Source organism: Haliaeetus albicilla, chromosome 25 (genome assembly GCF_947461875.1).
Source record: "Haliaeetus albicilla chromosome 25, bHalAlb1.1, whole genome shotgun sequence".
In the NCBI taxonomy this organism is placed as follows: domain Eukaryota; kingdom Metazoa; phylum Chordata; class Aves; order Accipitriformes; family Accipitridae; genus Haliaeetus; species Haliaeetus albicilla.
In genome coordinates, this window is record NC_091507.1 from 3,015,451 (window position 1) to 3,040,517 (window position 25,067).

The 25,067-nt window shown below is 40.9% G+C and overlaps 1 protein-coding gene across 4 annotated transcripts in view; it reads right to left on the minus strand.

Moving 5' to 3' along the window:
• Positions 1-25,067, minus strand: part of FRMPD4 (FERM and PDZ domain containing 4) — a 410,939-nt gene that overhangs the window by 297,098 nt on the left and 88,774 nt on the right. Inside the window, exon 1 of one of the 4 annotated variants that reach the window (XM_069770398.1) lies at positions 8,275-8,587. The exons of the other annotated variants lie outside the window; for them this stretch is intronic. Coding sequence (XP_069626499.1) covers positions 8,275-8,315 — 41 coding nt within the window. The 5' untranslated portion in view covers positions 8,316-8,587. Of the gene's footprint in view, positions 1-8,274; positions 8,588-25,067 lie in introns of those variants that run through there. 4 annotated transcript variants of the gene reach the window in all.

The window sequence follows — 25,067 nt, forward strand, 5'->3', positions numbered from 1 at the left end:
CTCTACCAAGAACCTTTTAAGATGCATTCTCAACACTTGACTTTAGAATACAAATATTCCTTCTTTGTCTTCACCACCTTCATTTTATTCTCTGTATAAATCTCCTTTTTACTAATTGTTCTCAAAATACGAATTATAAAATGGTTTCAGGATATCCACCTGTTCTCCAGAACCTTATCTTCCCAAACTCCCATAGCTTAAACTGACACCCAGCATTTACCCTCACTAACTTTACAGCAATTAAAATTAAAAAGCTTACATTCAGTAGCCACTGACAATGTTTTTGTAATAATAGAATTCTTTGAAAAAGAAAAGCAAGTGTTTCATCTAAAGCTATGTGCTAGTTTAGTTTAGAGTTAATTTTCTTCATAGTAGCTGGTATGGGGCTACTTTTTGGATTTGTGCTGAAAACAGGGTTGGTAGCACAGGGATGTTTTCATCACTGCTGAGCAGGGCTTAAACAGAGCCAACGGCTGTTCTGCTCCTCACCCCATCAGCGAGCAGGCTGGGGGGGGCACAAGAATTTGGGAGGGGACACAGCCGGGACAGCTGACCCCAACCAACTCAAGGGATATCCCTGACCATAGGACCTCACGCTCAGCAATAAAATTAGGTGGAAGGTTGGGGGGGGGGCACTGCTCAGGAACTGGCTCGGATCGGTCAGTTGGTGGTGAGCAACTGGTTTCATTTGCATCACTTGTCTTTCTTGGGTTTTATGTCTGTCTGTTATTTTCCTTTTCATTACAGTTTTTTATTATTATGATTGTATTTCAATTATTAAACTGTTCTTATCTCAACCCACGAGTTCGCTCACTTTTACCCTTCCAATTCTCTTCCCCCCATCCTGCTGGGGGGGAGTTAGCGAGAGGCAGTGTGATGCTTAGTTGCCAGCCAGGGTTAAACCATGACAAGCTAGTAACTCCTAAAACAGTTGTGAAAAGCCCCAAGTCAATCAACTTTGCTGTCAAACAGCAACTGTTTTCCTTACCATCAAAGGAAGTTATTTTTGTCCAAGCAATACACCTCACAAGGGACTTTGCTTAAAAGATACTAATCAGCTTTTTATCACGTCCTTCTCCTATTTGAAGTCACCGGTGAAAATTACTTAATAGGATGCTGCCTTGCATTACCCACCGCCATGCTCATTCTACTTCTTCAGAGTGTTCTTACTCATTCAAAATATTTTTTTCCTTTGAGTTCTTCTTTGTTAGTTATTAAAAAAAATGAAAATAAATATCTGCTTTTATAGCCAATAACCAACCTATTAAAGGGAGTTTCTGGTAGAGACTTCTACAGCCCCAGGTCCTCATTTAGGTCAGAGAGGCTTTTGAGTCCTGGAGTTCTTCAGATTTCTAGCTACAGTGTACTTTCACGTGTTTAGATTTTAAGCAGTGTAGATTTCACTAGGATTCGAACGTGCAATTAATTACTGAAATGTATATTACCAGCACTGTTATTTGCTTCATTTCCAGTCAATGGAGTAATTATCAGAAACAGAGTCTCACAGACCCTTTTAAAAGTCTTCAAACATACCTTCAGTAAACGTGAACTCAAAAGGTTGTACAAATTTCTTCAAGGTACTTCAGAAAATTTTAATCACAATTACTCATGATTATAAAAAGCACCTTTAAGTACAGTTTGGTATTATTGGAAGTCTCTTCCTGTTCAAGGCATGTCCCTACAATATTTAAACACTGATAACTTATCAGCACCAAAAGTTTCTGTAATGTGGTATATCCAAATAGGTTATGTGCAGTCATGAAGATGAGTAATTCATGTACCTGGATTGTCTCGCCTGGTTTAATAGAGCTACTTGTGCATGACACAGTATGTAGGGCTGGAAGCCAAAATGACTTTTCCCTTCTTCACATTTGATTTTTTGCATTATTTGTCTTCAACAGTTACAGCCCCTTCCCAGATGATGGTTCATTTTATAGGAGACAGTAGCTCCTACATGACTTTACTCAATTCTTCATCACATCAGTCAGATACTAAGTTGTGATACACTGACATAACTACATGAAAATGCTGTCAAGAGCAGTAAAATACCCCTTCTCTGCCACACTACCAGCAGAGCTGAGAGCAATTATTATCCACTCATTATTTCAGGTCATGGTTTGTATTTTCTACGAACAACAGCTTGGTGCACTTCCATAATGACCTAGAATGTTGTAAAATATGGAAACATACCCTCATTTTGTATTACTGTTATGGTTAAGGAATTTTTTTCTATTTAACTGAAATTTCCCATATGCATCTGTCAGACTGAAAAGATAAGCAGGTTTCTCAAAAAAACCCCAACCAAACAAAAAACCCACAAACAAACAAAAACCCCTCAAACTAAACAAAAAACTCTAAAACAACTCAGGCCCTTCCTGGTACCAGCAAATACAGAGGAAAGAAAAAGCACAAACTTTTCTATCTTTCTTCTCAAACTATATAAGAATATTAACAGATTGACTTAAACGTGCACACACAAGAACATTGGTGCAAGTTGTGATTATAAAAGAAACCATCCCAAGATTCTTGATTCAACCATGTCTAAGGATTTGACATCACAGATTGAAGCTCTCCAAAAAACCTCAAAAGCAAATGGAAGACAAATCTTTCTAGAAATGAAAATATTATACTGAACCTGCACATGCTTTGATTGTTCTTAAATCAGAGCATTCTTCTCAAAGTTCCCATTCCACCTTCTTTAGTAATTAGTAGAAGAGAGGGAGAGAAAAGCATTACTTGTGGAGTTTGTTCTCCATTTTTTTGCTTTCTCAAAGATTTCCAGAGAAAAGGTTACTTCTGGTTACATCTTTTAAGCGCTGTATCACTAGGCAAACAGTTTTTAGAGAACATACATATTTAGCAGAGTTGCATCATCATTCACTGGCCACTTGACAAGTTTACAGCAGTTCATAATATAAGGAGTGGTTTTAATAAATCTCTAAACTGCTGAAGCTGTTATGACATACAACATTACTAACATCACAGACATTAAAGCACGTGTCTATTATGTGTATCAGCTAACAAAACAGACAAATGATAAAATATAGGGTAAAGCTCTTGCATTAATATGAATAGACAAATATTTCACTAAATGTAATGCAGTCCTCAAGAAAAAAAGGTAAAATGAATTCATGGTCATTTGAATTATCATCTGGTATAATAAAATCCTTTTTAGAATTAAATTACCTCCTTTGAGCATAAAAAGGATAATCATAGGCTTTCTTAGTGTCTTTTGTAAATACCGAAAATAATTTACAAGCTATGATGTTGTCATTTCAAAGAGTACTCATAAAAATTGTTCCAAAAATCATATGTAAAATAGAATCGGTAACTTAAGTAAGTACACTTTTAATTGTCTCTCCATTAACGTGCTTTTTAAACATCACAGCAAAATAAAAACATGACAAGGAAAATCACAAGTAAAGAAAGATGCTATTCTGATTAACTAAAGAAAAGATAGATAAGCATGCCAAAATCTTCTCAAATTCCTTAAAAAAAAAAATTAAAAAAAAAAATCAAACAACAGACTGTCTCATCTCAGAACCTTAAATCTGGAAAACATACATCTGCTTGGCCACATAAAAATAACTAAACCATGAAGCCAAGCAACCTTGTTCCCTGTAAAAACCAGAGCCTAGTATTCAGAATCTACAAACACAGCTTCTGGTTTGTTAGATTTTTAAGATAGATCTGGGAGAGAACCTTTCACACCAGTTTGGCAGGACATCTAAAGACAGTATCTGGAGAGAACAGGACCACGCGCAGGAGTACAAAGGCTGAAAAACAAGACAACAAATGCAAGAATCCCAGATACGGAGTCTGTTTGGACTTGCTTCGCTTTTATAGGCCCTAAGAACCCAAAAGCCCAAATGTTTGTGCAGGTACCAAGTCAATCTACCTGATTTAGAGATGCCCAGCTATGGAAAGACAAGCACAAAAGATGAGAATGTGAGCTTTATCCAACCCCAATGAAAAAGGACTCTCTAAGAGGTTCCTCCTCAGTGAGAAATCCAGCCTCAGGTTTAGCATAATCACAGGGGAAAAAAGCCATATTTGAGCGCTCTCCGAAAAAAGGAGCTTGCAGTGTTGTGGGATTGTTTTGTTGTAGTTGTTCTAAAGCTGATTCCAAGGGGTACAGAAGGGATATGGCTATTCACATCCAGTTTTTAATGGAATAAACTTAAACTCAACAATAATGGATGGCAATGCAAAACTTGAGCAGAAAAGTAAAGATCCAGGTATGATAAATTTACCTACCACGTACCACAGATCAGCATTGTTGTTAAGGACGAGTCCAAGTCTTGCTGGTATCCTCCTGTTTGTTACACAGGGTTAACCCTCCATTAATTATACTTTTACGGCCACAATGAGGTAGTGCAGATGTCTACTTTCTGACCCCATACCACAGCCCTATGTTGGGGAGGCTTCCTTTCTGGTGACAAATGGCTCACACGAGCTCAGAACTTCTTCCACAAAGGTAACTGTGACAAGAGACATCCAACCCACCCTTACCAGTATTGCCACAGCTTACAGACCGATGGCCACTCACATGGACAATCATGTTATTTTCTACCTAGTCTTATTTGGCAGAGCTACAAACAGTAGCAGAGGCACAGAAGCTATGCGTCCCAACTCTGGAGGGTCACTACCCCATTCACTCACATTCAGGTGGTATCCAGACAACCGTCTTTCCATAAGAAAGTTTTATATCCTGCTATAAAAGCTTGGAAACAGAACTGACCTCTACAGATATCATGAAAACAGTCATCGCCAATGAACAGATTTTCTAACTAAAAATACATTCTATGAACACACATTTAAACCCTTGCTAACCTCTGTTCGCTATTCTGACCTACTATTTCATAGTTCATCTGTCCAGTACCGACTAGAAACTTGACACTGTACCCTTTACTCAGATTCACCTAGATCTGAAAACGTTCCATTTCATATTTGCCACAGCAGCACCATCATTCCTCTGCTCCCAATACCTACACTCAAGAATCACCGCTCCATACCTGTGCTCATTCTACTCTTTCCCCAAGCAGCTGCTAAAAGCAATTAAAGAGAGAATACCGGGTGGCCAGGCAGACTTCTGATCCAACCTCTCTGGCAATTTTTATGTGCACCTTATCTATCCTGCTAATCCTCCCTCCCAAATTACAGACATACCACACCATACACGCTTACGCAGCCCACACTACAGAAATATTCACCTGCCTTGTACAGCTCCACATCAGAGTACTGATCCGTTCAACAAGGCTTGTCAATCATTCTCTACACTTGGAAAGTCATTAAAATAAAAACGGTTTTGGGTTTGTTGGGTTTTTTTTTCCTTCAGAGAATGACGCCACGGGATTTATACCAAAACAACGACTCCAGATCATTACTAGACTGGTGAATTTCCAAAAGCGGGGTGGGAGAGAAGCTATGTCAGTGAAAGTGCAATCAATATTTCTACATGGTATTTTTGTTTTCAGTGTCAGATGGGTATCTCCAATCTTTAGAAATCAACAGAAACTTTACCATGAAGCATCTATATTTGATGCAAAGGCAAGGAAAGAAAAGATTACCAGAGATCACATCCATCATAAAACAAGTTCGGTGTTCTCTTCCATTTCACACACATCCCTTTTCCAGATTATGCCCATATTCCCCACTCACCCAGCAATTGCGGACGATGGTTGAAGCAGTTGCAGAAGTAAGATTCTCTAAAAGACCCTACACACACAGGTACCACATAAAAAAACTGCACAGATAATTAAAACATAATAATGTTTTATGTATGCTATGTAAAATTTTATATCCAGTAGCTACCTTCTAAGAGTTTATACCCTATCTTGAGCTTATTCTAGATAAAAGCTCTTATACATTAATTGATCAAGGCAAAATTTAAATTCTCACCACATCTATTAAAATTATACCATGACTTTAAGAAGTATCCCTTCCAGTAGCCATGCATAACAGAGCTTATCCTTGCCACTGCCTGCAGAATCAAGGCTGCAGACTACAACTGTAATAGCTGACTTGCAAGCTAAAATGAGAAGACCTGAATGCGCAACAAAATAATACTGAAAAAAAGACTGAAAGTCATAAAAAAGCTCAGCACCAGCCAATTTCAAAACAACTTTCTGTAGGTAATCTGCCTGCAAGATCACGCTCTCGGTTAAATACTGTTTACCATTGCACTCCTTTCTTTCAGAAAGGCCTTCCTTCTAACAGCAAAGAAAGAACCAGCATTTTCAGGCAAACTAGTTTTTCAACCCAATCGCACAGAGGGATTAAAAACGGGGTTTACACTGGAACCTATCTGCTCCGTGAAGCTCTCATAGAATTGGAACAGATACCTAGTTGTTACCTAGGAAACAGCAAGTAAAGTCCTGTGTAAACTATTAGGACATCTAACAACCAGAAAATTAGAAACGAAAAGAGTAGCTCTGTACAGAAATTATTTACTGCGATCTACAAGATGAACTCGCTCTCTAAGTACTTCATATCTTTGAATCAAGCAAAGCCAGATGCAAGCTTTGAAACTTGGGAATTCATTTCAGAAGAAACTTTCAGGTTCTTCTGGAAAAATGCTATGATCTGCCTTTACTTAAATACAAATCTCAGCATTGGCAACAGCTGTGTCTTCAAGTATGCAGAAAGCTACCAATTTTGTACACAGCAACAAAGACCAAAGGTTCCTCTATATATATATATACAGAAATTGCCGTGTAGCTGCCTTAATAACATTTCCAAGCGGCGCATCCCTTTCTCTCCCTTTAATTCTAGCTCAAGCGTGACATGAAGAGCTGGTAGCTTTTCTAAAACACTGTTTCCAAACAAATAGAAGAGGTCAAGCAATTCAGTTACCTGGAAAGAAATATCATACTACGTCACCTGCTCCTTATCTATGTGAGCATATTTTCCCTCTCCTCAAAGTTTCCACTGTAGTTACTGCTGCTGCAGCTCTAGCGGTATCAGCCGGGAACACGACCCAAGGAAAGCCGAGCGGGCTGCTAGCGCTGGAGCCGTCACATCGTGTAAAATTGCTGCGAGCAGGATGAGACAATGATGTGCTTGAATGATAGCAGCTGTTCTGTGCTGGCATCGCCACAAGCAGAGCTGTAATCACAGCCAGGTGCAACGGTGGGAATTTTGGGGGATAAAGGCTACGCCTGCACCTGTGGCACTCGGTAACTTCCAGCCATGCAGTATTTGCTTTTTAAAGACCATCTGTCATTCTGACAAGCTCCCTACCTGAGCACCGCTGGAGCAAGCTACCTTTTGTATTTCCTTAATGAGGCCTTTCTCCCTGTTGTACAACATCCACTTTCAGCCTCATATGCGCTTCATAAATGGAAAAGGATGCGGTAACTATGGTGTAGGAACCACTGAATCATAAGAATTCTAAACACTCCTAGTTACTGTGATCAAAGCTAAATCCTTTAGGAAGATTATCTGCACCAGAAGCCTGAAAAAATCCTGCAACTCGAGTACTTTTATACTGCATCTTTGGGATAAAAGACGATTTCCCCTGTTACGGAGAAGGGCTACCTCCAGTTACATTTAACTGTAATAAAAACATTTTAACGGGGGCTGTTGTGCTTCTTGATCCATCTATGCAGCTTCAGGCCTGGCAACCAGCTGCGAACGCAACAGTCTACAGGCAAGAGACCACAACTCCGAGGCTGTCAAAAGGGAGATTTATTCGGAAAGCAAAGAAAAAAAAAAGAAGAAAAATAATCCTAACCGAGCACCCGTTCCAACAACGAGAAGCACATGCCTGAGGTGAGGGCTTACGGAGACGCCACAGCCCCCCGCGCCCCAGCGCCCGTCACCGTAGCGAAACGGCGGAGGGGCAGCGCTCGGAATCCGGCGATGATTTCACCACTTTCTCTAAAAATATCGCTCCTGCTACGAGCCGCCGGCCCCCCAAGCGGGAGCGGCGGGGCAAGGGCGAGCCCCCTCCTCCCCCTGAGGCGCGACCACCCCCCACACACACACATACACACACCCCCCACGGTCCCGGCTCCCCGTCGCCGCTTTGGCATTTCCACACCCGCCCCGGCCGCCCCCTCCACGCCAGCCTGCCCAGGTACCGGGGGCAACGAGCGCCCAGCGCCCACCTCGCCCCTCAGACCTTGCCCCCCCCCACGCTGCGAGGGAAGTTGAGAGCGGCGGGGGGGGGGGGGGTCCCCCCCCATACCGGGCACCCCCCCACACTTCAAGCCGGGCTAGCGGGACGGCCGCGGGTGGCGGAGCGGCGAGAGAGAGAGCAAACAACCTTACCCGGAGAGCTTCCCAATCTTCACAAAGCTAAACACATCCATCCATGCGGCCGGCTATAGCTCTGCCCGTCGCGCTCGCTCACTCCAGCGGCAGCGGCTCCATGGCGGGAGAAGGTGGCGTCCGGCGGCGGCGGCAACAGCCCTCGCAAAGGCAGGAGCCGGCGGAGGCAGAGGCTGCTACCCCCCTCCGGCTGGGAGCTGGGCGTGCAGCATCTCGCAGGAGCGGCGTTCATCTGCGCGGAGCCCTCCCCTTCTGCTCCCCCTCCCCGTTCTCCGCCTGCCTTACCCCCCCCTCCCCGGGGTAACTCAAGCGAACGGGGAGGGCGCTGGGGGGCTGCCCTCAAGCCCCCCGGCCGCCGAGCGAGAGGCTGAGGCGGCAGCGCTACCGCCGCCCCGCTGCCCCTTTGCGGTATCCCCCCCCCCACCGAAGGAGCGAAGGCGGGGAGGGGGCTGAGGAAGGTGGCGGGTGTAGAAGGGGGAGTTTCTCCTCTCGCCGGCAATGTCTCCCCCCTCCTGGGGGTGAGCGGAGGGCGCAGGCGGCGGCGGCGGCGCGGGCGAGCGCCGCCCGCTGGCTCCAGCCTGAGGCGGCGCTGAGGCCGCCGGCAGCGGGCTGAGGGGAGCGAAGGGCTGAGGGGAGCGAAGGGCTGAGGGGAGCGAAGGGCTGAGGGGAGCGAAGGGCTGAGGGGAGCGAAGGGCTGAGGGGACGAAGGGCTGAGGGGAGCGAAGGGGCTGAGGAGACGAGGGGCTGAGGGGAGCGAAGGGGCTGAGGGGCTGAGGGGAGCGAGGGGGCTGAGGGGAGTGAGGGGCTGAGGGGACGAAGGGGCTGAGGGGATGAAGGGGCTGAGGGGAGCGAGGGGGCTGAGGGGAGCGAGGGGCTGAGGGGAATGAGGGTCCTGGCCGCCCACTGCCGTGGGGCTCCCAGAGCTGCAAGGGGCCCTGCTGAGCAGGATGAGGCCCCTTCCCTGAGTCAGGGAGCAGCACCACGGGCCCTGCCAGGAGCCCGGAGGCCTCCTCCAAAGCAGAGAGCCCTCTTTCCCCCCCCGGGGCGATCTCCTCCCCTCAGCGATTGCCCCTGCCCCATGCTTCCCTCCAGGGTGGGGATGGGCCTTTTGGCCTTCAGCCCTCGCTCCGGGCGCTCGTCACGGGTGGACTGCTGACGGGCGGCGGGGCTCAAACCTGCTGCCTGGCTGTTGTCACCATCCTGCGACCTCTCCACCCATGCCAGAAGAGAGACGTGGAGAAAAGGCGTCTTCGTGGTGACAGGAATGTGGCAAGGCCGGTTCGTGGCAACGTAATTAAAACCGGGCGTTCTTCATAGCGCGTCGTGTGGAAAAACGGTACGTCCAGCTGTCCTGACGCGAGGACGGTAGAGACACGCTGCCTGACGCTTCTGCCCTGCGTCAGGCTTCAAAAGAGAGACTGGAGTTTAGCTCTCCGTAAGCTTCATGTGAGTGAGCAGGACAGGAAGGCTGGTGAAATTCAAATCCATCTTCACACAAGTTCTACACTGCAGTACAGTAACTCACAGCATGGGAATGGATTTTCTCCACCTCAGTGTTTCTATTTGTGTTTTTGTTTGCTGAATAGATTGATACGCTCTTTACTTCCTGCCCTTACGGAGTTGCGGTGTCCTCTGCAGGCTCACACCTGCACTCTCCCACCAACCTAGAACTTGAGAAATGGCAGTAGAGCCTAACGCGTAGACTCCAGCGGCCAGATGAAAACAATGCACTTTTTTAATATTAAAACTTGTATTGATAAGAGAACAAAAAGAACAGGCAGTACAAACACTCACTGTGAATTGGGTTTCGGACTATTCTTTAAAACAATAACAACAAAGAATGATTGATCATCTATTTACACTGGGAGAACATTGAACTGCCAGCTAAAAAACACTCCCCGGCCTACCGTGGATGTAAAAGGTTGGGGCATATTCTGAAATGTCGTATGAAGTATTTTATGCTAGTGCATCAAAATATTTATGTGGTTCTTACATGTAACTATATTTATTTACCGTTATACCGGATTTTTTAAAACTGCAGAACCTGTGCCTGTCATTCACACTGCTCTATTGATTGGTAAAAGTTGCAAAGATAACACAGTTTCAGCTGGTTAGAAACTGATTTATTTATAAAACTGTCATTATTTATTTATAGACTAAGGAGATAGGCCAAGATCCTACAAAGCTAACTGAAGCTGGTGAAATGATACACCATATATAAAATTAAGCACATATGTTCTGTATCAAACAAGGTTCCTGTCTTGAGCACTTCATGCTCCATGGCTTGTCACAAAAAGGTGCCATAAAGCATAGTGGTGAGAGCCAGAGAAGCGAAGAAGTTCTAAGGGGTCAGTAGAATTTTTGTGGTTTCAGGGCCTTTCAACGGAAAGGTAAATGTGATCCTAGGGTATATTGGACTGGCTTTGGAGCCACCATCTGTACATTGAAATCATATTTTGGTATTATATCTTCATCTGCAAGAACTAGACAATGTCATGACTGAACTCTTGCACATACATTTATCCCTTTTAGTTACTACAGTGGGATTCTTCTCACCAACTACCAAAACTTAGGGGTCCAACCTCAGCTAGTCATACCCTGCCTCTGTGGTGGACAGGCACCTATCACTCCAAACCATCTCCTTCTGGAAAAAGTGACATAAATTGCCTCTTGCAGGTGCTTTATTTTCTCTGTCAACTCTGGTGAGAGCAAGCCTAGATGCCTACCTTTGACTAGACAACCGTCTTCCAGATGTCTAAAATTAGGTGAAATAAAACCCATTTGAAGGTGACAAAGGTACATGTAAATGCTGAATGAGAACAGACAGCCAAAGACAGCAAAACAACATGTATTTAGTATCTCAGTAACAAACAATAATTGAACATGAAGTTCTTAATCTTAAAGCAGGAATCTGACATCAATTTCTGGCTGAATCTTAGCTGGCTTTTTTTAGAAGAGCATAGTAAATATCGCTTTTTGAGGATGCTGTGGTACTGTGTACTATTACCTTTTTATTACTTTTGCCCAAAGTAATCTAATGAGGACACTTAATCCTAATGTAGTCTGTGGGCCAGTAAAAGCCTTCATTTCATATAGCGTGGCAGTTACATATGCATTTATAGAGAAGGGAGTCTTTGTCTCATTTTGTAACTCTCCTTGTTCTAAAGGAAATGACAGACATATGTAATGCACATAGGAATGTTATGCCATCTTAACTTTAAAACCAATTAGGTCACTGTAACAACTTAATTTTTTTAATACCCTAATTGTTTCGGTCCTTGGGAAACTCCTATGAAGATGCAATGTAAATAGCTTTACAAATGACTTAAAGAAATATTTATTTTTCTGTTCCTGGGTTTTAGGATTTTTCATTTTTCCTTCTGAGGCATTGAATACTCACTGGAAGAATATGCTTTGGACTTTCCTGGATACCACACAGCACAAACATTTAGCCCTGCAGCTGGACCGCTAATGTCATTTTTATTACTTACAAGATGAGTAGACTTGATCCTAGATAATTTGAATGAATACAGGTAGAATCCTAAACCAAAGACATAATATGAAACCCCTGGAAATGGCTGAGGTCTAGTTTTCATTCTAATACTTCTGGACGTCTCACAAGTTTTCCTCTCGCATAAATTAAAACCCCATCTCTATCGGGTTCTTTAAGGCTAGTCAAGGGTTTTTTAATGATTTGGATTCTTCAAAAGATACTTAAAAGTCCCGCATCTCACCTTCAAAATGGTTTTAAATTCATCAAGTTGGAATGATTTTTCACCCCCTGAGATAACAGCTGAAGGTTCCACGATTTTTCTGCAGTGCTTGGTGATATTACTCATACCCAAATGGCAACAATGCTTAGAGGAATGTGGTAATAAAATCCATTGAGTAATGAGGTGTTAATACATAGCTGGTGATGCGAAGTTTCAAAAGAAGATACTTTGTGATCTGGCACTTACTGAATGTTATTTCTAAAGATATTGCTTAAGACTATGTCATGTAGTAAGTTTTGTAGTACTCTGGCCTACTTGTATTTTAAACTGTTACATTCTTTTTTCAGCCTTGAAGCTTCAAAATACACATTTTTTAGAATCCATTTCTTTATCCTGGTGCTTACTGTCTGTACACAAGTCCATATAAAACCCATGTAACCATTACAGATTTTCTCTGTGTCCGCATTTACAGCATTACAAGAAATCCCTCTGCTTACCTTCAATCTATACACCCAGCTTCTACATGTCATTTTTGGCACCTTTATGAAATAGACTTTTATCAGGCATATTTTTTTATTGACCCATGCAGACTGTTAAGCACTAAATGTTTTCAATTTTGCTGTATAATTTAGTGTGGTAGACATGACGTGTCACATACAAATGCAAAATTAAATCATAGATGGATGGAAATTTAAATAGCAGACAAGATTTTCTTTCTTGCCAGTTAAGAAACAAATAAATCTAGACTCTTAAAGGATACTGAATTGCATGGAGCAAAATAAGCAAGGATATTACAACTGATGTAACAATTCTGCTGAAGCCAGACATGCATCGTCAAAGCTATACAAGCAGGTTGGTTAAAAAGACAGTTGACAAAAACTACTGGTTGCTATTATGAACTGAAAAGTCTTACAGCATATTGAACCTGTAACATTAAAAAACATTAAACAGAATGTTTTCGTATGTTGCAGCACGCAGATGAGATCAAGGTAAGGAATAGGACCTTAGACAACATAAAGATAGTAACATTTTCTGCTTCAATGAATAAGGCAATACTAACACATTAGTTATTTTAAAATAAACTGGTCTTTATAAAAAAGGATTCACTTTTCTACAATGGATATATATGAAATATTCAAAGCAGAATACAGAAAGAGGAGAGTTATCTACAGTGGCTCTTTCACTGACAAAAGACCCAATTCAAGAAAATCTTTAAGACATGCTTACAAGATCAGCCCTATTCATGGCATCACTTAGTCTAAAATGTAACTTGAAACAACTGCAAAGTTAAGCATGTGTTTAAGTGTTGTTCGAATAAATATGATTTCACAAATGATAAGAAAATATATAAAGATTAATCAGAAAAAAGAAATGTAAAATGTTAATATGCAAGTAAGCGTGCTTAAAATTTATTTACAATAAAGTGAAAATTGAGGGAAAAGTAAAACCTCATCTACCCTTTCTTAAGGCAAATCTGAATTCTGCCATCATTTTTCTTCACACTTTAACCGAAATAGTCTGGAGACTGAAAATTTTGTGGCAACTTTAGAGAAAATAATCAAAGTATGCATTTTAAAATTAATAAAATATGAAAAAAAAACAGGACTACCACTGATGTCTTGTGATTGAAATGATCAAATATGCAGTGAATTTTAAAAATCAGAGGCATATGCTATTTTTTGTTAAGACAACATTGAAACAAACCAAGGACAAGACAGTTGGATTAGAAACATATTGGGGTGGGAAGCCTTTATTTTTGTTTGTAGTCTGAAGTTTAAAATCTTCATAAATATTTTTTAATTATTATTATTTGCCAGTACCAGAATACGATTTCAGTTACGGCTTATAAATTTGCCAGCTTGTCTGTCTGTGAACACAAAGTATTTGTTTTGTTTGCCCTCACAGAATAGGACATTACCATGAAACTCAAGAAACATTGTAAATTTTTATTCTGTGTGGATTTTTCTGGGAGATATCTGCAACCATCTGAGCTGAGGGGGGAAAAGCAATTTTGTAAGAGAAAAATAGCTTACACTCAGAGGAGGAAAAAAAAAAAGCAAATTTTCACAACGAATAGAAACTTCACAGACACGGTGTTTGCATCTGCATGCCAAAACCTAGTTTTCTGAGTCCATATTTAGGCACTTGCAGATAGGTGGCCTACTTGTCAGTAATACTAAACATTCACAGATGAAAAAGAAATTGCTAGTTACTTCTAAAAACCAAGTGACTTATACAAAATTACCTGTGTATCTGAAAAGCCAAACTTCAGCACGTAGTTTTGAAATTTTCAGCCTATATTTTTAAAGACCACACAAACCACATTTTATCCACTAAAATGTGTTCTTTTGATCTTAATTGCAGGTTTAACAAGTCTAGACCCATGAATTGTATGTGAGGTCTCAGGCAGTGGGTAATTACTCTTAGCTCAGGCAAGGTAAAGTGCAGTGCAGCTGCTATTCCTGACCATTGCACCAACAGAACCGCCACTCTGTGTGGAGCAGGGTTTATTCTCAGTGTAACTGTGCATATTCAAGGTGTGTACGGGCAAGTATATCATGTGGCTTGCATTAAGAATGCTGTTTCTTCCAGGTAGAAGAGAAGGCTGCAAATCCGTCTGCAGAATAAAATACAGTAAGGTAGTTACTTGTTCAGCATACTGAGTAATGTGATAAGGAGTCTTGCGTGCTCCAGGCACTTCTGTTTATTCAAGTGACCACTGGTGAGAATCATCGGGGATTTAGATTTTGTTCAGGCTATGTAGTGCTTCTAGAACAGAAACTAAGTCCCTAATGTGGCTTAACAATAAATAATGGAGAAGAATTATCATGGGAATCTGGTATATGGAAAGACCAGTGGGAGCTGCGAAGCTGAAAGGCACAATAACATGCCATAAAGTTCACAGAATTTTCTTAGGACAGCATGTGCAATTTTTAGAAATGCACCGCAGTCGTTAAGAGGTGTTCTGTAAATACAGTGCAGTTAGGAAACTATTGACTTACCACATTGTACAAGCCTAATGCTTTCGGTTAGGAGGAAATAGAAAACTAGCCTTCTCATACCCATCAGCACGTGGCCTGTGACATGGCTGAGTAATCTGCACGTGAAGGCATTTACACCATGTTTTCTGCTAACAGAAATCTGTTTGGCCAGATCATTAAGAAACACTGACAAGAGTGCTTCACACCTGTACGCTCTTCTTCAGCCACGAGTTCCAGTCTGGGTGAAATTTAAGGACCTGTGTTGTCTCCATGCTCATTATCTCAGACCTGCCTTACCCTTAGCCCTTTGCAGCACCCTACGTCCTGAAGTTGAAACCAAGGAGGTCAGCTGCAGAGCGTTCCCCGGGGAAGGCTGTTTCAGCCTCGATCACGCACCTTGATCACACACGTGGACGTGCACACCTTCGGGAGTCGAAGAGCCAACACACAGCGTAAGAACCATCAGTCTGCGCAGATCAGCTTACAGGGTAGAGACATTTTAGAGCACAATGCAAGATCACTTTCTTTGTGCTCCCTGGTAGAAGCAGTCTTTAGAATTCACTGACATTTAATCATCTGCCTCGTATCACTCCTTTTCAGAGTAGCTATTTTGGTGCTATGTGGGGGTTGTCACAGAAATGGTTGCCTAATTCTGATCTAAGTTTTGTGATGTGCACCCAGATCTTCTACTGATAAGCATTTTACATCCAAATGCAATAATAAAGGAATTAAAAGTGATTCTGTTTCATGAAAGAGCAGTGACATACTTACCAGATATTCCTAGCTCTTGCAAAAAGAAACCTAGCACAATTTCCACAAAGCCTATGGAAAAATGGTCGTACATCAATACACAAGTTCCCACTGCCTGCCCTATCTCTTTAGCTTCAGTAGTTACTGGTGAATGGATTTTCAGTAGGGTCCAAGAAATCAGGACTTGTTCCATGTAAACGACAGGCATCAGTATTTTCAAATCACTGCTGGCCTCATAAAATGGCTGAGGTTCAGAACTATTTTGAAGCTTAGCAGTCAGAAAAGTATCAGTGAAACTGCCAAGAAGCTTGCTGCTTCATGCAGCAAGGAACACAGATCTAAATGAGATTTTTTCCTTTTTTTCTTGCAGAGGAGCAGTAAGGAAGGGGGTAGGGAAAGGAGCTGCTCACTTTATTTTCCCTGAAATACACTGTGGCTGTATATTTCAATCAATCCAATGAGTGCTTTATGAGTGGTTTTAAGATGATATAAATGTCCTGTTAAAGGCTTCTTGTGTTTCTCTGCCGAGATTAGTATAACTATATGTTTACAATACACCAATAGCATTTTTTTTTTCCTGGATGCTCTTTCAAAATTAGGTTAGCGCATGTCTGCACTAGGCTCAGAAATAAAAGTTTGGTCTGAATGAAAACTAAAACCTAAACACTTAGCTTTTTAAAAGGGAGACAAAAGAAGACATCAAGAGAAATTGTATTTCCTACAGAGTTCTTCCAAGTCCAGTGTGTTTTGAAGGGTAGTCCATGATTGCAGCTAACTTAACAGCTTGCTGAATGGCAGCAAATTCTGCTTTGTCTGCTCTAGTCCTCAAGAAATTCTCCCCTTCACCTCTAAAGCCTGCTGGGCTGCTCTCTCATCTTCACTGTAGTCTTTCAAACCGTGCATGAGCTCCAGCCCCCCTGCTATAACTTTTTTGCTCAATCCATCCTGCAGTCTCCTGAGCCTTCTCTTTTTGAGGACTCTCAGTAGCCATAAGGGAAGGAACAATATCTCCCCTTCCTCCAAGAGGTCCCTCTCCTTAAAAGGAACACAACACACGCTTGAGAGAAATAAGTCAAATGCCCGTGAAATTCCAAGCTAATGTGCCCCAGCCTTTGAGTACCAAGTGTCGTAGTTTAAGAGTGCCTAAGGAAACACATTTATGAGAGAGATGTACAACATCTGGTTTAACACTACCTCAGGATTAAATTGGTTCAGTATAGTTTGAAAACATGTCAAAAGATTGGGTTTTTTTAAAACATACAAAGTTAAAAATATATATTTAGTTGTATCAGACCATCCGCTTGAATAATTATTCTGGTTATCCGTCAGGCCAGCTCAGTAATGCTGGCCATCCTCCAGGGCCCATTTCTCTTATGTCTCTGCCAGATGAATGGCCAAATTGTCAAAAAGCCATTGCAGTATGAAGATGAATTAGAATCACACAGTAGGGGTCACGACTACCCACATCAACCTCTTGCTTAAGATGTTTGCCACCTACTTGTGAGGAACAAACTCTACTTATCTGAAAGTCACCTTACAACTGTAGTTCTCTCCAGGTCCCTATGAAGTCAGCGGAGACTGACTGCAAGCAGTTCCTGCGGGCAATTCTGTCCATCTGAGGTCTGACTGTTTGGTTCTTTTGGGTTGGGTTTAGGGGGTTTTGGGGGGGATGAGGGGTGGATAGAGGTGGGTCTGCAACTCTCCCACACTGGTTGTGCTCCTAACTTGCGTGCCTCAGGTAGTGTCTATGCTGAGGTAAGCTTGTGCCATCCTCAGCTTGACAATCAGAGTCAGCCGAAGAGTAAAAGGAGAGGAACAGAGGACTGTGGTCCTGTAAGCTGTGTTAAGAGAAGTACTGTTACACCAGATACAGGCCCTTCCACGGTCGGATCCCCACTCGGCTGTTGGTGCACACCATCATGTGTGATTTTACCCTCATTCCTCTGTAGTTTGAGCAAGTCTATCCTGCCAAAAGAGATTCCCAGTCTCCTGGCACTTGTTCAATATTGCACTCGTATCTAGCTTCCCACTTGCTGTTACACCTTTGTAAGCGTTTTATCCATGTGGGTCCGTCCTCTATGGATTGATACCTTTTTCTTCACCTTTTAATTCTTCCTTTTTAGCATTAAAATATTTGCAATCCTGTTTGCAAAGGAGATAAAGTGTAGAGTAGTAATAAGACTGCAGTCATCTGAAGTCTAGACATATCTGCGCAAACTGGAATGATTTGCCACTGAATTCAAATCAAAGCATCTTGCCGTATTTAAATGGAGATGTAGTTTTAAATTGAAAGCTAAATACAGATGAAAGATGAAAGAGCTCCTAGGAGCTCTGGCAGGTTTATTAAGGTAATTACTTACATTGTAACTTATGGAGCACAGAAGGAGTATGTGGTCAAAAGACTGCAGAGATTGTTCAGATCTCTGACCTGAAGAGTTTATGATCCAATGGTCTGATTCAGGCAAAATACCCATCAAATAGGAAATGTGTGTGAAGGAAAACTTGCAATAAAGGAAACCTAGGCACAAACCATTAACTCAGATTCTTTGTGTCTATACACAGCAGTGTGGAGATCTTACCAGCTCAAACATTCAGAAATTACGTATCGGAGCCCAAAATATCATGAGACTGACTTTAAAACAAGATTTTTAGAAGTTGTACATTCTAATTTGTTTCCCTTCTGATCTCTAAGCTTCTGGAGAGCTCTCAGTTAATGCTGTCAAGGTTTCATCTGCAAACCTCAGGGCTGGAAACTTACATTTAGCAGTATCGGAGCTTTCAAGCAATCACATTTATCAAGAAATTAAGGTTGTAAGGAAAAAACCCACAAAATATTGTGAGATTCAAAATAAAAAAGTGAGCTGGCAACCTTGGATACAGTAATATGGGAAACTTTATATTTTAACCAACTTTACAAATACAGGGTAATTCTCAGGACTCTTTCAGGGTAAAGAAGTATTTCTCTTATTCCCTTTCAGTACTTAGGAAACAAAGTGGGTTAGTTTTCTAATATCTACCAGCCAGTCTTCTAAATGAATAAATGCAAAATGTAAGGAAGCAAATAACATATTGCCTAAATCTCCATTAGGAACTCAACTAAATCCACCTTATGCATCTAGTACAAATTTCTGTGCACTCATCTATCTCTTCTTACTACAGTAAATTAGCTTCTTGGACAACTGTCCTTTCATTACTTCATAATGTTATTACTGCCTGTTGGTTAAAACACTGTCTATTCAATACTTCTATGCAAACTAATGTTTTGCCAGTCCTACAAATGAGAAAGTTCCTCTGTAGAAACAGTGGCAGAAGCTTAATCTCAAGGGATTAATCTCAAGCAGCTGCTAGAAATTTCATCATCACATTATATTGGTCTTATCCGGGGGAGCTGCGGGGGAAAGTGAAGACTCTTGTAATAGCACTCCTAATACCTCTGCCTTAAAAGCAGACGAATTGGGGAAGCCTGGGCAATCAGCAATTGGTGTGCTGGATTAGATTCCAGATCCAGTATCCTCTCTCTGGCAGTTCCAATGTTACATTTCAAAGGAACCCCATGATAGCAAGAGGGAGATAGTCTGTGCACACACACAAAAACACACACGCAAGTCTCGTTCCTGTACCTGAACAAAGATGGACTTAAACCCCAAAGCACAAGGCTTAATAGCCACTGCAAATTATTTATTGCATTTAATTGTAATTCTGTTTCATCTTGATTCTCTTGCAATAAAAGAGTCATGTCACCAGGGTTTGTTCATTAAATGATTTTTTTATGTCAAAAATAACACTTCAAATTTAACTAGGGACAGCCTTTTTACATAAGAGTGCACAGTGCAAAGTTGAAGTCACACTTTTCCCAAGTCCATTTACAGAAATAAGTGGGCAGCCATGCTTTCCTGGTGGAGGCTTCTGGGTAGTAAAGAAGAGTATTAGCTTTGAGAGATTTATATCGGTCTAATCCGATGAAGAGGTAACAAAGCCAGGGGTAACTTTAATGTTACATTCATACCATGTTCATTCCATACATCCAGGTTCATCCCACTCTGCACTTACTACTTGAGACATCGGCTACAAACCTCAGCCATCCTCTGCTACTGATTGATCTTCTGCAATTTTTATTTGACTGCTTGATAATGAAATTCATAAAGTAGAGGAACAGATACAAATTCTATTATTAGCAGCCTGCCAGTATCCTTTCTCTATCTTTTGCAATAAATATGGTACAGAAATTCTCACTGAAATCCCAATTTTGGCCCACTCAGTGGGAAAACTGGAAGACCTTAATACTGTTTAGATGAGAAATCACCAAGTTAAGAGTCATTAGCTCAGTGGTGCCAATACAGCTCAAAACACTCATGACCTGTTCGATGAAAAGCAGTAATGACCAAGCTGAGCCCCACAAAAGAATCACTGGGGCAGAAGAACAACTGATCATATTTTTGGTTTGGATCTACTCCCACAAAGTGGAAAAAGGAATGACTGGTAATTGCTAAGAAGGATTAAAGGCAGAAGTAAGCTATGAAGATCACACACAAGGTAGGTAAATATAGTCAATACAGACAATACAGTCCAAAAGCACAAACCAGTGACTTGTTTGTTTATGCAGCATTTTAGAGAAATTTAGAGAACAATGTGGAGAAATAACTACAGCGTTTTTAGAGAATTTAAAAAATTACGTTATAATACTGCTCTCTATAGCATGGTTGCTTAGTTACAAAGCAGAGTCCTTGAGATGACAGGGAAAATAGTATTCATACAAGTTTAAAGCCACCCAAAATATCAACAATGGCTTGTCTATAAATCAGGGTAATGCAGGCATATAATCTGATATCTCACAATTTGCCAGAACTAGACAGAAATGTTTTAGACTTTTACACCCTATTTGAGATACAGCATCTGTTTTGAGCTCTAAGTTACTCATATCAAATCGTAAGCAATCACTATGCGGGGTTTGGAATCTGTCAGTCAGAAATTTTAGGCCACTGAGGTGGACAGAAATTCAGCAATTCAAGGAAGCAGTAAGAAACAGATTTTTCATATTTGTTTTATCAATTATGGTAGTCTTTGAGGTGCTGAAGATGTTGTAGTATAAGACTTATTTCAACACAATGGGAAGGGTAAAGTTAGGCTGGAAGTTTTTAAAAAAGGAGAAAAAATATGCTATTATTCTATAATTGATTTGGGGAGTCCAGTAACTTAGTCTGCAGATTTTGTGACTTTGTATGCAGTCTAAATTAACTGCATGTCTGAGGTATAGAAGGTTCACCAACAGGAACATATGCTGCCATGGTCCTATGCAGACATCCTCGGCATCTATATGTAAACCTTCCAATTTACAATTTAACTTCAAAACACACCTTCTTTATGCAATAAGTACAGTAAAAGCATTCAGGAAAATGAAATTTCACTCCTTTTATCACCCTGATTACTGAATTGTTCTGCAGCTTGCAAGAATAAAAATAATACTTTTGAGCTGAAGGATCCAAGTCAGTCTGCCTCCTGAAATACCCAGCCTGGATTTCAAACATCACAGGTAATCTTCTGAAGCTTATTTGTTCCAGAAGCAGTGAACTGATAATTGTATTCCAATTTAAGGATAGAAATAGCTATTATTAAAGCTATATGCTGCTACAACAGAGACAAAGAAATCCAGATTTCTGTATTAGTTGATTAAGAATTTCTCTGTTCACTCCTACCTCCTAATTTATATTTTGATGCTAGCATATTTTACATGAAAGATGTTTCATTTTGACATTGTAATAAGATCTCTGAAGACTGACTGTTTTTTCCATGGCTGCTATTTTTCACACCATCCTATTGTAAATAAAATACACATTTACTGAACAATGCACAGTTTCAGTAGTTGGCTTTGATAGTCAATTGTCTTAGTAAGAATGCTAAAATTTCCAAAAGCCCATTAAAACTAGCTTTCTGTAAAGTTTCATTATTTTTTTTGAAGTACAGGATAGTTTGTAAGAAAAGCAATTGGAGCCATGGGGATTATTTTTATTTTTCTTTCTGTAACTATAAGAACATGATTAGACAGATGTTTCATTGCAGATTTGCTTTAGACCAATGTGATTTAAAAACACGGAAAATATAATACTCTTTAGAATGAAGTTTAGTACTGTAACATTGAGAGAATTTTAACTATGTTATAGTAGACCAAAGAGCTTTCTCTAAATTAATTAAAATAATATTAAAAGTGAATTTCTAAATTCACCAGATAAAAACAGACATCAAAGGAGAGTAATACTGTGTGAAAATACCTTGTGAATACTTTCTAACCATTACCCCTCTTCATATTCACTGTCAAATAATTTAAATAAATGCCACCTAAAGGAGCACTGTAATAAGATTGCTGTAACAGGGACAAGAGTGCACTCACTACACAATTGTTTTATTTTATTCTGAGATTGTGTTTTTGAGCTAGAGTTTAGATTAATTTTGGTGTAGAGACAGCAAAGTAGCTACTCCAGCAATTCCAATTAGTTCCTTCATTGGTTTATCCTTTGGTAAATTCTGGCATTAGTTTCTATCAGAAGTTAATCTCTATAGACTTAATAAACTAATAATAGTGTGAGATAAATTGCAGTGGATGAAAGGTGTGATGCTTTATGTGAACTTGCTGCTGAAAAAAACTGATAAGAGCATTCAGTGTATTAGATGTATACTACAGAGATCAGTTTATTAGTTTCAGGAACTCTATGTATCTATGGCTGTGAGATGAATTCACCCATTAGTTCTGGCCACAGTAGGTCAGAAAGTGAGGAATACAGTGGCTGTAATCGTGATTTGTAGCACGGTGAATGTTGCTGCTGATAATAATTTTGAAATCTGGAAACTCTTAGATCTGTTTTGGTGGATACATTTCTGTGGTCCCCTAACTTTTTCTGATTCTACTTGACCTTAAAAAATATACTGTGAATGTAGATAACAAAGCCAGCTTATTCATTTGGCATACTCAAATACGGATAAGACTGGTCCTTCCTGATAATCTCCCAAGAGTCAGTTGAGGCCTTGAGAGTCCCAGAGCTCTTTCCAAGAGCTTTGTAATGTTCCTTTTGCAAAGTTTCGACCTTTCATTAGTGTTATTTTTATTACATGTTTTGAATCATCTGGCTAATATTATAATTTCTGTTTCTTTTCCAGCAACTTCAAAAAAACATTAGCACGTACCTTTATGTCTTTGTGGTGCATTGATCACCGCTCCTTACTGTAATGTCAGCTAACTATAATATCACCTTCATACATCTGTGTGTGTGTGTGTGTGTATGTATATAGGTATACATATATTTATATGAAACAGAAGTGGTTATCTCTTCACCAAATACATAAAAATCCTCTTCTTAAAGCTTTATAGTCCAAGAAAGTCTTCTACACCATCTCTTCATACTGAAGCCCATAAATTTTCCTTGCTAGTCAAGGAAGTGCTAAATACGTGTCTTTTTATTGAATATATTTGCTATTTTCCACTGTGTCTAGTCAGAAACTTTGTAAAATGGAGATACGTTTTTTATATTTTGAGTCCCAGATTCTCTCCATAGTTACCTGGCCCCAGGCATCAGGTCAGTAGGAGACAGTAAGTTCTTTATTAAAAAAACTTGGGAAAAAAAATGAGCACCTTGAGAATGCAGACTTAGTAATGCAAATTTGTAAAACTTTTTTAGATGGTATTTACCAATTTTTCTATCACCTCTCCACTCCCACCACTTTTGATTTGTGTTTGTGCACAACCAACTATTCACCACCTGGCTCATGGACTCCTTCCAGTCAAATTTCAGGCCTGGATTTGGAATAGACACACCACTGGCTGCAGTGATGGATGATCTACTCTTGCCCATTTAAAGATTCCTCTGTCTTTCTACAACATTCAATATATTCACCACGCTGAGTAGTTATTTTACCTTGAGGAAGTTAATGGTTAAGCACTGAGCTGGAAAACATCCACTGTACAAAATACAATCAGAGGAGTGATGGCCTGCTTTGTCTTACTTGCCAAAGATATGAAGACCCTCCAGGTTCTACATCAATCACTCTTTCTTTTCTATCCGTATAAAGGCACTGGGGAAAATTATGAGACATCATCTAAAATACCAACAACATGGATCACTTTCTGTCCCAATGGATGGTAAGTCTCTTATTCTGTACAAGTTACCCTCTGTCAGATAGGTCCCAAGTTAGAATGAAACCTGCTCAGATCCATGGGTAACGCCACATGAAATGCATAGGCTGCATTGCTTTTTCTACTCTTTTTAGCTAAAATTCCTCCTCCTGTCCCCTAGCAGGCTTTCTTTAGGAAACTGAGACTGTTGATGTTTGATGAGTTTTCTTTTAACTGCCATTGAAGTGTCTTTTATCTTCACCCTGAGCTGTGTCTGTCTCTTCCCAAAACTTGTCTGACTTGGCTTTCAGGCTTTCTTCATCGTCCTCTCCGATTCTTTCTCCACATAGCAAAAAGACTGAATGCCTCACCAACTCAGAAGGGCTTTGAACAGCAGTTGACTGAAATGAAAGCAAAATTTAAACAGCTCCACAGAATCATTGAGGTTGGAAGGCACCTCTGGAGAGCATGTAGTCCATCCTTGCTGTTCAAAGCAAGATCAACAAAAGCAGGTTACTCAGGGCTGCATCCAGTTGGGTTTTGCGTATCTCCAAGGATGGAGACTCCAAAGTCTCTCTGGGCAGCCTGTTCCAGTGTTTGACCACCCTCACAATAGAAAAGTTTTTCCTATGTTTAAACAGAATTTCCTGTATTTCAGTTTGTGCCCAAAGGGAAGAAGGCATTGACTGCCTTGGCTGTTTCCACCGTCTTTGTCACCACATTCCTGGACCCATTCAGTAGCAGGCCCACAATTTTCCCTAGTTTTCCTTTTCTTGCCAATGTACTTGTAGCAGCCCTTTTTGTTGCTCTTTACATTGCTTGCCAAATTCAACTCCAGGTGGGCTTTGGCTTTCCTAACCTCATCCCTGCATGCTTTGTGTTCCTCATGGTCACCTCATCCTGCTTTTCCCTCCTGTACAGTTCCTTTTTATGTCAGATTTGAGTCAGGAGCTCCTTGTTTATCCATGCAAGGCTCCTACTGCCTTTGCTTGATTGCCTGCTCGTTAGTGTGGACTGCTCTTGAGGATGGAGAAGGTGATCCTTGAGAATCAACCAGCTCTCCTTGACCTCTCTTCTCTCCAGGGATGTATTGCATGGCATTCTTCCAAGCAGATCTCTGAAAAAGGCCAAAGCCTTTTCACTGAAGTCCAGGGTTGTAATCCTGGTTTTTGCCTTGTTCCCTCCGCTCAAGCTCCTGAACTCTGGTCATCATAGTCACTGCAGCCAAGGTTGCTCCCAGCCTTCACA